The sequence below is a fragment of the Trachinotus anak genome, unplaced genomic scaffold (genome assembly GCF_046630095.1).
Source record: "Trachinotus anak isolate AG129_WGS33_773 ecotype Australia unplaced genomic scaffold, CSIRO_AGI_Tana_v1 ptg000021l, whole genome shotgun sequence".
Lineage (NCBI taxonomy): Eukaryota > Metazoa > Chordata > Actinopteri > Carangiformes > Carangidae > Trachinotus > Trachinotus anak.
The window spans coordinates 6,797,201-6,810,326 of record NW_027273872.1 but is presented as its reverse complement, the minus strand read 5'-3'; the positions used below and the strand labels follow the sequence as shown (position 1 = coordinate 6,810,326).

Here is a 13,126-nt window from a genome sequence, read left to right as displayed (position 1 = left end):
AACATTGTCAGCAATTGGTCCATAATGCAGCAGCAGTTATTTTAACTGGAAATAAGAGAAGAGATCTATTTTTTCTAATTTCGGTATCCCTTTTTTGACTTTCAGCTGTTTCGAGAATACAGTCAAAATTCTATTTATTACATTATTTATTACAAATGCATGACAAAGATTACCTACTACTATTAATATAACCTATACGCTCACATTTAGGTCAGCAGAAAAAGCTCTTCTTGCAACTGCTAAGACTTCATTTGTCAAGGATGATCATGCTTTTGATTTTAATACAGTGAAACTACGTAATGAAGTACTGTTAATAAAGAAACATACCTTTTTGTACCAGCTTTAAGCAATACCCCATGAACTATATTATACTATTGTATTCATTTTATCTCATTTTATCTGGTTATATTTTTCACTTTATCATTTCATTGTAGTCTTTGATGTTTTTGTAAAAGCACTTCTCAGTTGAGTTTTATAACGCATAGCGTCGACCACAAATAAGAATAAAAGCAGAAGAAGACAGTGAACATGCACACATTCTTCCTGTTTGGTGTATAGACTATTGTACATTGTTCCATAATAGGAGCACAACCAGCAATTTCATTCCAATTATATTCTAACAATCACACAAAAAATACCTTCACAAACATTCCCAGGAATTACCTGAGCCCCGTGTGGCTGTGGAAGACAAGGGAGCTGCAAACTGAGCAGGTTTGGGAGGTAGCTAAATCTCCCAGTACTTTCCTCATGCTTGTGAACTTCTTCGCAGGGATTAGGGGGTAAACACACAGGGTCTGAGAGAAATATCTCCCCCTACCTCCAGCCCATAACCACATGAAATAACTCTATTGACTCAATGTTGGCACGCTGAAAAAAGCATTGTGGCAGACGGGGTTAGGGCTGGGTCCAAGTCTGTTGTGGATGAGTTCTGTCAAGCCCACAAGGTCAAATGATCTAAGATACAGTTACGATAATCAGTCTTTAAGTTTTATGACAATAATGATCAAAGGCAGAGGTATTAACACATCCCTGCACACAGAAAATCTGATTATGCAACCCTGCTATTTTGCAATCATGGTATGATATTTATCTGTAATCAAAATATTATATTATGTATTGTCTTTGATATGGATGCTATCTTTAGACCAGGCCATTTATGACTGATTAAAACAAGCTAAAGTAAATCAAACAACACCAACTATCTCAGTGTGTGACTCCTTCCCACACATTCTAGTAGTATTCTGTGTGACCAATAAGAGAGAGGCCAAACAAAGGAGTGCCATGATAGCACCTTAGTGCTAATCTCTCAATTACTACTTTACTGCTGCTGTCAGACAAAACACAACAAAAGCTTAGACCTGTCACGCATACAGCTCTTTATGTGTGTGTGTGTGTGTGTGTTTGTGTGTCTCTTTGGTAATAGCCATGTGTGGTCTGTCTAATCCTGTTCTTTGTCGTCTATTTCTGTTGCAACTTAACTATAAAACACTGACACAATATGATTGACAGGGTACAAAATACAAAACATATGGTCTTGCATGGCTCAGTGTGAGGAGCATGATATAGTCATTTTCGTGGTCAGGGGTCTGATATTACAATAAAATCTCAGTGTGGGACCATGGACATTTATAGCATATGTATGAAGAATGCCAAAAAAATATTTTACTTTTTAAAAAAAAAAAAAAGTAAGCTATTGCATCCATGTTAGGCAAACTTTGGGTTTTTCTACCGAAACAAGTTGTGTGGATTTTATTTTGAAACAGCTCATCTGGACATTATGGTAAAAGTACACGACTGTCATCACCTGAAAAATATCTAAAGACCATTTATGATGTCATCATGCATTTTTATCAAGCTTAAAATGTGGCACTTTTTAAAATAATTCTAAAAATGTAAACATGTTGAAATTAAATAGGCTTTTAATTGATAACACTCCACTACTATTGCGTCAGATTTGTTACTGCACGCTACGCTAATGCAGCGGAAAACTAGATGCTCCACTAAGACATCAAGCACTGTGGCCTACTGTGCTGTCCTCTGCTGAAGCTGAGTATATTCCTTTGACACAGAAGCTAAAGCTAACCGTGTCAAAGAAAGACCAGGGATGTCACAGGCAATGCCTAACATTAGCCGTATAATGGCCGGGATTTGCGGATAAAACAGGGGCCTCACATTGGCAGTCTTTAGTGACTTAAGTGGGCCATTCTTCCATAGCCATTGGGGCTATACAGTATATCCATCCCTCTATCTCTCTCTGCCTAACTGACTATGTCTCTTTCAGATGTGGCTCTGGCTTTTTTTCCCCCCCGAGATGTTGATACAGTAGTTTTTCTTTGATTAATGTGGTTTCATGTCTTCTGTTTATGATGTTCACGAGACATAGGGCAGACATTTAGACCAACAGGTGTACTAACACTTTATGTGACAGAACAGTTAGGTCATCTTACACATATACAGAATATAAAACCTTGCAATGGGCTCACCTTTAAAATAGCCAAAATCCTACATCCAGTTATGTAACAGGCCTTTTTTTCCCCACAGCTTTTTTTCACATGTTGACTTGTCATAGTAGAAAAAGCACATTGAAGTGTCCCAGTGAACCATGACAGTGTGACAGTGAGTCAGCATGCACAACAGCAGGACCCTGAAAGAACTTATGTAGAATATTAAGTTGCCATAAGTTAAGTTGCCAACTAAAAAGGTGTGTAAGGTGTGCATGAAAGTCGAGTAAATGAGCAGACTTAATTCTGATTCTTTATCATTAAAAAAAAAACAAAAAACCCAGAGAGATCCAGTCTACAGATTACGCCTCAGTAAATAAACTGGTCTCTCTTGACGCTTGCTATGAATACTCACCATTGTGAAAACAACAGTGAAAACAACCATAGTTGTTTTAACAGCCACAGGTGTTTTCACTGAGGAAAACAGCCAGAAAAAGTATGACTAAGATGAAGTAAAGCCAAACAAAATAAAATAGGCTCTTAGACTTAAGAAGTTTTTTTCCTCGGGCCATCAGAACTCTTAACTCCATAAATGTGCCCTCGTAGCTGTCATCTGCTGACTTATTTTAATTATCACTGTATTTTAACATTCACTATAAATAATAGCTGCTCAGCAAAAGCACTTTTCTGTTTCTTTTTTAGTATTTATTATATTCTCAGTGCAAAATTCTTTTGTATTCTCTCGTCTGTCTTGTGTGTTTTCTTGACAGTTTGCACTGATCAGGAGTAGCTCTCTGAATTTTGTTGTATATTTTGCACAATAACAATAAACGCTTTCTATTTCCATTTCTAATGGAGAACAAATATTGATTAATTCCTTCTGCAGAGGCAACTCTTTTCTATATGTATTGGAACTAATATAAAACCATACAAATGTGGACACTAAATAGTACGACTTGTAGTTTCTGTGGATATACTGTATGTACCACATGAATCAGAATCGACACCAATTCCCATTTACAATATGTGTAAATGGGTATTGGTGCATTATAATTTTGGTTGTTTTTGACTATAAAAACACATCTTTATTAAAATAGGGTGTTTCCCACCCACTATTTTCATGTTTTCATCACATTCAATGTGCCATTATCTGCCTGTCACACAGGAATATAGCTTAATAAATAAGGGGAAATCTCTTGATTCCAATCTAAATATTGTGAAAGGCAAGGCGGCACTTTTTGACATTTTTTTTTCCCCAGACCTGCCCTTATTTTTGTGATGGCATTTATCTCATCTGGCATTTCTATTGTTTGTCAATTATCTTCATGAAGTCTCATGTCTGATGATGATAGCAGTAAGTTAAAAAAAAAGACAGAACATAGGCCTTTGTAAATATGATTTGCAAATGTTAGGGTTGCTGTCTCTATCACTGCTCTACTTCATGCCACTTTATGCCAAAGTTTCCTATCCAGACCGTATCTGCAGAAAAGCTGCACAGATGAATGTGAAGCATGACAAGATGGACAAAAAATGTGTACAATGCTGTGGCTGTAATTCAGATAGCACGTCCTCCCTGTATCAGTTGCACAATGCTGTGACAATTCCAGAGGTTGTAGAGTTCAAACACAAAGAGAAAAAAAAACAGTCGGAGACTTATGGTAGTCACTTTGGATAGATTTCCCATAGATGAGGCAGACATTCAGACACATGTCCCCAAGAAAGCCTTATAAATCTGTGAGCATGTCCAACATTTATAGTTGAGCGTGCCTAGTCACATAACCACCTGTCAAAACTTGTCTTCCTTTTCCTTTTGATCTTCCTCCGTTATCTCTCTCTCTACTGCTTCATTCTCTGCAGTATCCTGCTTTCTTTTTCTTGAAAACGTTCTTTACTTTGAGATTCTTCAAGAGGAGGAGGAGGAGGAGGTTATACACAGACGTATAATCTGTGATTGATAGCACACAGACAGAGGACACCAACATTAGAGAAGAAGCATCAATTTATCTTCCATTTTAAATAAAGATGGAAAAGCAGGGGAAACTGCCAAAGGTCCACATTTGATCTGAATGGAACTTCAATAAAACAAAGTACTTCGACAGCTACTTCAGTTCTTCACTGAGAAGAACTTAAAACAACCTTCACCAAACAACCCTTTGTCTTCTCTCCTGACAGCCCACAACTGTTGTTTTAGCCCTTCTCACTGACTCCCTATTAAATCAATATATAATATTACCAAGGACGAAATTTGGTAAGCCTGACCACATGAAGCAGATATTTCCCCGTGGCTGATGACAGATTCAGCCATTTGGTTCCTGTGGCTTTCACCCCATCTTCTATACAAACGTATTTAATTCCAACTATCACTTCACATTGATATCAAGTCCAGAATCACTGTGGCAGCCAAGTGTGACAGATGTGGAGATTTGTCTTGTTACTGCAGATGCTGTATATGCATTACATTCAGTGTCAGGTTACGGAAGTGCGCTAAATGTTCTGTGGTGATTCTGTGGTCATCAAGTCAAACAAGATCTAAACAACCTTAGAATTTAATCTGAATAAAAACACAGAAATCTCTGCAGAAAAGCAATGACTTAAAGTTAGATGGTACAGTGTGCATGATCACAGACACAGAGGCTTTTACGTGACATAAGACTGCCATCTAGTGGCTAAACTGCTGATTTGCTACAAGGTCAAGCACAGAAAAATATCAACTGTCAATATCTTTTTTAAGAAATGGAGCATGATAATTTGAGTAATATTGCAATAACATGAATGGAAATCCTTCTTCTTGTAAGGTGACCTCTTCAGGTTCAGCCTCCTCTTGAGAATCTCATAGAATGATTACAGTACGGATGCTAAGAAAAAAAAAGAAGAGAAATTATTAGGATAATTTAAGTCACAGATTTCTCACTAAACCCCATGTATAATACAGAAAGTGAATTGCAGGGATTAGACAACTGATCAATTAGACAGGAAACTAATCACTCAACTATTCTGATAATTTATTTATCATTTTGACCTAAGTATTTCTTTTGCTTTTAAAACCAACATTCACTGGCTTTAGCTTGAAGCCACAATATTTGTGACTATCATGCAGTTTCCTACAGTTGTAAACTGAATATCTTTGGGTTCTGGACAGTTGCTGCTGAAAACCAAGACATTTAATCGTTCTGTAAATGACACTAAACTAGATCTTAAACAATAATTTAGCAGTAAACAACTATTTTCTAAAGATATAGTGGAATGATAGTGTCCTGATTAAATATATTATATATACACACATATATGTGTGTGTGTTTCCCTGCTCCTGTATATGACCCCAGACTGAAAGACTTTGAGCTCAATGACAAGAAATATTTAACCACCACTTCATACAGAGGCTTTGTGCTGATAGGCCTGTGCAGTGATCCATCCTTACAAGTGTAATTTATATATCAGATTCTGTGTGGGAACAGTTTGATACAAAGGAGTAAGTGTATGCAAGATATGGTATGCAAAGGTATGCAAAGGTATGCAAAGATGGCCACTGCAGCACTGCACTGCAGATAGCCACACAAAAACAACTGCTAGGTCAACATATTTAGGAAAATGATGTGTTTAACCCTCACTCTAACCTGAACCATAAACCAAGTCTTAAATTATCAACTTTGTGTCATGCAGCCTTTTGTCCCTGAATGGGGCTTGAGTCCCAATGATGTGACTACATGAACAGATTTTTGCCCCTACAATTTGAGTAATACAAGGATACACACATACACACATCACAAACAGTCTGTTCTTACCTTTTCCCACTTTTCAAGAGGTCAAAGGCCATATTGATTTCATCCAGTGGGAGGCTGTGGGTGATAAACTCATCCAGCTTCAGCCTGTTGTTCATGTATTTGTCCACCAGTTTAGGCACATCCTCCACACTCTTCCAACCTTTACAAGAGGATAATGAAACTGAGTCCTCATGAACCTGAGCACATTAATGAGCTTTTTCTTCTCATCTTTTACTATAATCTAAATGATCGCTCTTAGATCCTTCAGTGATGATAGATATTGTTAAATATGTGATGGTCAGTCCATATCAGATGTTGTTGTACTGGTGGACCTACTTGACTTCATTTAGAGATTCTGTGTTTCCCTGAGAGGCACAAGCCAGATCTTGGGTTAGGACTTTTAACAGAGGGTGAGCACATGTTGACATACTGTACATACACATTACTAAGTGTGATCTAAAAGTTTGTGATATAAATATTATGACTAAGGGCCTCTTGCTTTACTGAAGTAATGTGATGTGTGTCTGCATTACTTTCTGGTCTAGTTAGCTTGAAGCTGCTGTTAGCTACCTCCTTCTTCTGAGTGAACAGTAACTGGGGACTTCCAACCAAAACTCCTAAAGCCATTAACTGACTGGTGGATCAACAACAATCTAGATAATCAATTAACTGTTAATAATAATTGTTAATTAATCATTAATCAAGCAGAACTGTAAAGCATTCACTCACTGTTGAACAGGCAAAACACTGTAATCTGAAGATATCACCTTAGACTATGAAAACGTATGATCGGCATTTTAACGATCTTTGCACTTAGTCACTCAATGACTCAATTTCTCTAACATGCCAATTGCCATAAATTGTTGCTTAAGTATTATGTGAACTAAAAGCTTGTTTTAAGTTCACCTCCGAAATAAGTCCCCTTCAAGGTGCGTCCCATGAGGATCTTTTCAACCTTGACGTTCATCACTTCAGTCTCCGTCCACCCGGCGATCACACAGGATCCCCAGGCATCTTTTGTAGACTCAAATGCAGCAGTCTAGGACGAATAATACTACTTTTAAAATACACTTACATATTCACACATGTGAAAAAAATATGTGTAACTGTCGCACACCCACCATGATAGCTGGACTTCCAACACACTCCAGAGCATAGTCCACCCCTCCATCTGTCATCTCTGCCAGAACCTCCTGGATGGGCTTGCTATGATCTTTGGGGTTGATACATTCAGTGGCTCCAAACACTGCAGCTTTCGCAAACTTGTCCGGGTTGATGTCGACTCCGATGATCCTTTCTGCCCCGGCAACCTGGCAGCCCATGACAGCGGCCAGTCCAACAGCTCCGAGCCCAAACACGGCACATGAGGAGCCTTTTTCAACCTGGATGCGAACAGTGTTGGAGTCAGCTCAGTCAACTGTTAAAGTGAACTTTAACAGATAACTTTTTATATGCTACATTTTGACTTCGTTCTTATCAATCAGATATATGTTAATTTTATTGTTTTACATTCTACCCTTGTGTAAGCCTGCTTTTAATTAACCAGGCTTTTATCCATTGTTTGGATGGATTTGCAGCCTAATTTAAAAATTGCTGTTTAGATGAAACAGTGTTACCACATCATCACAAAAATACAACTTGAATTTTACTTTACACTCGTCACACTTACATTTTCCATTAGTTGGAGTATTTTGAGAGAACAGACACAAGAATGCCTTGTCATTATTTTAGTTTTGTTCACAGTATCACTTTTCTTACAATTAAGAGTTTGTCCTTACGTTGCAACTGAGCAGCCCTAAGTTTGTTCAATATTCAAAACATGTACTCATCCGGATCTTTTCCACAGACCTTTAGTCTTTTCCACATAACTTTCTTCATTTGATTTTGTATTCATCTTATTTGGGTAAACAAAAAACTATGAAAGAAAAAACAGGAGGTGTGGAATGTGAAATTTCTAAGTTCTCTTTACCCATGAAGCACATTTACATGGTGCTCACGTTATGTACTGACATCTAGTGGGGAAAATAAATAACTACTGTTCTGCCACGTACAGTTAACGGCAGTGGGCAGCAACTTAAGAAAATGTCTAATACACATGACAACTGAGACGTTATCCTTCGGACAGTAAATCCATTTTGGTAAAATAAGCTCAACTGTTTATAAATGGACATGTTTGTAAATTAATGTTTACGTAAATTTCTTGCATCTGCATGGCTCTAAAGGCAGGTTCTGCACAGAACAACAATGGTCCACATCAAACTTGGTGAGAATTAAATTTATGACTTCAGTGCAATAGTGAAGCAGATGTGTATCCTCTTACCTTGCCTGTATTAACAGCTGCACCATAACCAGTGGAGACACCACAGCCTAGAAGGAACACTTTGTCCAGCGGTGCGTCGCTTCTTATCTTTGCAAGTGAGGTGTCGAGGACCACAGTGTACTGGGAGAAGGAACTGACACCTAGGAACTGGTACACTTGCTGCCCCTTGCAAGAAATTCTGCTTGTGCCATCAGCCAAAACACCCACTTGTGTATTAGCCCTAAAAGCCACAATAAAGGAACAATATGCAGAGAAACACCATGGCAGCAATAGAGCAAAGGCGTGTGTCTGTGTGTATAAATGTGGTAATAAAATCACCAGTTCTTCCTGCAATGATTTGTTTTAGGACTCTCACATCGTTCACATTTCCCACACTGAGGCAGAAAAAGAGGAATAACTTTATCGCCTGTAAACAACAAAAAGAAACTACTTCAGTCAGACTTCTGTGTATGAAAAGGAGAAATGAATTCAACCAAATGTCAGCTTGTTCTGTGTATAATTTACCCGGTGAGAATTTGGTGACTTCTGGACCAACACTCTCCACCACTCCCGCTGCTTCGTGACCGAGAACTAATGGGAATGGTCTAAACTTCATCCCCTGTCCAGCCCCATACAGGTACTCCCGGTCTGTGTGGCACACACCTGTGGCAACAATCTGTACAAACAGACAGGGTGCCGTTTTCATGTGACAGTGGCTATAGTTGGTGTAAAATATACCCATCAACAGGAAAGCAACTTATATAGAGGAAGTCAAATGTATTCAAATGCTTCCTGTCCGCATTTCTTCTCTGTGTGATCAAAGTCAAAACAAGAAGTTATGCCCACTTGAGTGATACAATTCTTATGCATAGTCTAGGATAAATTTGTCATTAGGGGAATTCAACATTGTGCCATGGTTTGTATTACTTCATATTATTCTGACATAATTTAATACTGTCAGTGCAACTCCAAATAATTATCTCTGAGAAATCAACAGCTGTCACTGCTGAAAATTCTGCTCTGCAACTTTTACAAGTGCATCCATTCATAACCAAAGTCGACATGAGCAGCTTACCTTGATGCGGACTTCATGGACTTTAGGTGGGGCCACCTCCACATCTTCAATGGAGAGAGGCTTGCCAGGCTCCCAGGCAAGAGCAGCCTTGCACTTTATCACCTGAGAGAGACACAAAAACACCGGTTGTTGTTGCTCGGTTGAGACTAACACAGTGTTTTTAAGCCTGTCTTGGCTGGGTGTGGTCGCTGTGTGTGGAATGCTTTATAAAACAAACTGTGAATACAATTCAAATGAAGTTTTCTTTTTTTTTTCTTACCTGTCCTGTTGTTGACATTGTTGATAGATGTTTGCTCATTAATTTCCTGCATTTGAACAAAATAACATTTACATCTGCGCACATAACCGAGCCACAGAGAAATAACTTTGCGCCATATTATCTCAACACTTGAATATGTGGAGTCATACTCACCGAGCCTGTTATCTCCGTTTCAATGTGTCAACCATCCTGTAGCCTGCTCCTTTAAAGGAGGATGAACTAGCGGCAGTGGAGTCACTTCACGACATTTTCCGACACTGATGAACAGCTTTACGGCAGTCTTCGGTCACACGTGTTTTCATCGCATGGAAGTCTCCCGGAGTAAATAGCCGCTGCTAGCCGATCTATTTCGTGAGTGCTTTTGCTTTAATCGTCCTTTAATTGCTTTACAGGCTTTTCAGTCTGTATATTTGCGAATTCATAGCGTGTTAGGTATAAACGAATTAGTTTGTGTGAGGAAATGTGGCCGAGTTTCTTTATAGTTTGGATGACTTCGTTGAGTTAGCATGTTAGCAAGAACTTGTGTAGCGCTTGTAAGTCCACGGTGTTGGGGGTCCGCACTGAATGTAACCCACCACTGATTCGCGGGGTTTTTTTTAATGTTGTCTTTTTGTTTGGTCGCAGAGGACTCGACAGGAACATGTCTTTCAGAGGAGGAGGCGGACGAGGTGGTGGGAGAGGTGGAGGATTTAACCGAGGTGGCGGAGGCAGAGGTGGTGGAGGATACGGCGGAGGATATGGTGGAGGCAGAGGTGGTGGAGGATTTGGACGGGGTGGTGGCAGAGGTGGTTTCAACAGACAGCAAGACTTCGGTCCTCCAGAATACGTCGTTGGTAAGATGATCTAATCACACAGTGGTAATGTTGAAAACTCTCTGCAGAGGCTGACATCCCCGCCAGTGAGCCATTTGATCATATTGAGACTTGAGTAATTAATTGACAATAACATATAACAGTAAAGTGGCTTTCTTTTGGTGGGGCAGATTCAGTGCGGTCAGTAGAGGATATAGCTTGAACATGTTAAATAGTTTTAATGGCCACCGTGAGAAACCAAACACTGAACCCTCACAGACTCTGTGATACTTCACCTGTATGATGCCTGTGACCTTTTTCCAACTTTAAAGCCCATTCATGTTAACATGCCGGTTGTAATTACAACAGCACATCTGTTATATAAAGTGCTTGGTGTAAAAATATGGAAGGTCAGATAAAGTCTGTTCTCTATGGAAACTAAACCAGACTTAATAAAGTTTGTGTTACATCAGTGCAAATTATTTATATTTCTCAAACAGCACCTGCAAAATGTAAACTTCATCCCACATGACATGATTGCAAGATGCGTATCCCAAATCTTACTAAATCACATCATGTGGAAGTCTACGTCGCGCTATCATAAGACAAGCACGAACACATGACGCTAGTTTGTGACTCTGTTTATATTCAACAGGGTTATAAGCCGGTTTTTCAGCCAACTTAATTTTTGACACCGCCGTTTTCCTGTTGCAACAACATGCATTGTGGGTTATACTCATGAGCCAAGTCTGCAGAGTTGCAGACTCAGAGAAATTGTGTGATAAGTCCCTCAACCACTTCCCAGTTTTTATATCAGGCAAGAACAAAAATCGAAACTGGACCACAGTCGTGATCGTTACTCCATGTTTTATGCGACTAACAGTGTTTCGGTGTCTCTCCACTCTGCAGCAGTGGGAGAGTTCATGCATCCGTGTGAAGATGATATCGTGTGTAAGTGCACAACAGAGGAAAACAAAGTTCCCTACTTCAATGCCCCAGTGTACTTGGAAAACAAGGAGCAGATCGGGAAGGTGGATGAGATATTCGGCCAGCTGCGGGACTTTGTATCCTTTCTGTCGCTCTTTTTTTCAGTCTCTTTTTCTCTGAATAAAGAAATAAAACAAAGAAAGGTGAACTTCTGGGGTTTGGACATTATTCTTCTTGTTCCTGTTCATTCCTTAACCTGTCCTCGCAGTATTTTTCAGTCAAACTTTCTGAAAATATGAAGGCATCTTCGTTTAAGAAACTGCAGAAGGTATAAAACGTCAATAACGTATCACAGTAGTTCTTTTACATAGCATTACAGTGCCACTGTGTAATAAGCTATGTGTAATTTGAAATCTCTCTTTTAGTTTTATATAGATCCAATGAAGCTCCTCCCGCTGCAGAGATTCCTCCCAAGGCCGCCAGGAGAGAAGGGGCCGCCAAGAGGAGGCCGAGGCGGGGGTAGAGGTGGAGGAAGAGGTGGCGGCCGTGGAGGTGAGGCACTCAAACTTCCTGTCTCACTTAAATGAATCCGGAATGAATGTGTAACTGTGCATGTGATCAGGGTGTTCCTGTAAGACAGGTTAGCTCTCAGTGAAACAACTGAATAGATAGAGCATTAAAAAAACAAACACACACACACATCCAGAGTTTGTGCCTGTTCCTGAGTCTTGGCTGATGTGGATTTAGAGTGAAAATGAAAACGTATTTGGTGCGTAGCTTGGAAAAGTGGTTTGATCCATTGTACTGCTTTTGTTTTTGTTTCAGGTGGATTTCGAGGCGGCAGGGGAGGAGGTGGCCGTGGTGGAGGATTTGGAGGTGGTGGGCGAGGAGGCTTCAGAGGAAGAGGAGGTGGTGGCGGACGTGGATTCAGAGGTCAGCCCCTAGTTCGATACTCCAGAATGTTTTGTCATCTTTCCTGGTGTAGAGGTTCCAGTGCTGTCGTGTAGTTTGTGTGTAATGCTTGCATTTATCTTTTTCTTTTCACTTGTAGGTGGAAGATGATCAGGCGGCGATGATGTGGTGTGATCTTTTCATCCCTGTCGACACCTTCTCCAGCATAAAGGCTGCGTTCCATGCCAGAGCCTGGCTTGTTTGACTCAGGGGATGGACATTGCCTCTATTTGTAATACTTGAGCGGATCTTTTCATTTTGTTTTACTTTTGTACCAGTTTTAAAGGTGATGAATCTTTGTGATTTTATTTAAAAGGTGGAACACAGCGGGACCTTTTCTGTCTGTCATGAAGGGTTATAGGCTCCCTTCGAGAACGGGCATGTCATTATCCTGACCTGATCGTGTTGAAATGTTTGGCCATGACAGATGCCTGTGCTTTCGATAAAGATTTCAGGAGAGACATTCAAAAACTTCCATGCATTACTTCTGTCAAATGTGGGGAAAATGTGTAGGAAATCAGACCTTATTCAGTGTTTGTTGGAAATATACCAGTAATCTGTAAAATCTCAAGCCAAATGTTGTCACATTTTTGTTAAAGACCTTGATTAAAAGGTGCTTTGT

General features: G+C 39.6%; 2 protein-coding genes across 2 annotated transcripts; one reads left to right on the top strand and one right to left on the bottom strand.

The window, feature by feature from the left end:
• Window positions 1–4,971: 4,971 nt before the first annotated feature.
• LOC139605525 (alcohol dehydrogenase class-3-like) lies at window positions 4,972–10,041 on the bottom strand. The gene is made up of 10 exons (XM_071457061.1): window positions 9,989–10,041; window positions 9,836–9,881; window positions 9,577–9,678; window positions 9,027–9,177; window positions 8,841–8,928; window positions 8,523–8,742; window positions 7,324–7,584; window positions 7,109–7,241; window positions 6,224–6,362; window positions 4,972–5,296 (listed from the first exon to the last, which is right to left on the bottom strand). Exons 2-10 carry the CDS (start codon window positions 9,872–9,874, stop codon window positions 5,272–5,274), a joined length of 1,158 nt encoding a protein of 385 aa, XP_071313162.1. The 5' UTR covers window positions 9,875–9,881; window positions 9,989–10,041; the 3' UTR covers window positions 4,972–5,271.
• gar1 (GAR1 homolog, ribonucleoprotein) lies at window positions 10,025–13,126 on the top strand. The gene is made up of 7 exons (XM_071457066.1): window positions 10,025–10,186; window positions 10,460–10,668; window positions 11,536–11,690; window positions 11,822–11,881; window positions 11,979–12,105; window positions 12,379–12,486; window positions 12,605–13,126. Exons 2-7 carry the CDS (start codon window positions 10,476–10,478, stop codon window positions 12,613–12,615), a joined length of 654 nt encoding a protein of 217 aa, XP_071313167.1. The 5' UTR covers window positions 10,025–10,186; window positions 10,460–10,475; the 3' UTR covers window positions 12,616–13,126.

What these genes read in the sequence shown, in the direction of transcription:
- LOC139605525 (XM_071457061.1), bottom strand. Translation starts at nt 9,874, where the DNA reads ATGAGCAAACATCTATCAACAATGTCAACAACAGGACAG. An exon ending in TCCATGAAGTCCGCATCAAG is followed by an intron (nt 9,178 to 9,576) that starts GTAAGCTGCTCA and finishes CTGTTTGTACAG; the next exon opens with ATTGTTGCCACAGGTGTGTG. An exon ending in TTGGAAGTCCAGCTATCATG is followed by an intron (nt 7,242 to 7,323) that starts GTGGGTGTGCGA and finishes TATTCGTCCTAG; the next exon opens with ACTGCTGCATTTGAGTCTAC.
- gar1 (XM_071457066.1), top strand. Translation starts at nt 10,476, where the DNA reads ATGTCTTTCAGAGGAGGAGGCGGACGAGGTGGTGGGAGAGGTGGAGGA. An exon ending in TCCTCCAGAATACGTCGTTG is followed by an intron (nt 10,669 to 11,535) that starts GTAAGATGATCT and finishes TCCACTCTGCAG; the next exon opens with CAGTGGGAGAGTTCATGCAT. An exon ending in AAGAGGTGGCGGCCGTGGAG is followed by an intron (nt 12,106 to 12,378) that starts GTGAGGCACTCA and finishes TTTTTGTTTCAG; the next exon opens with GTGGATTTCGAGGCGGCAGG.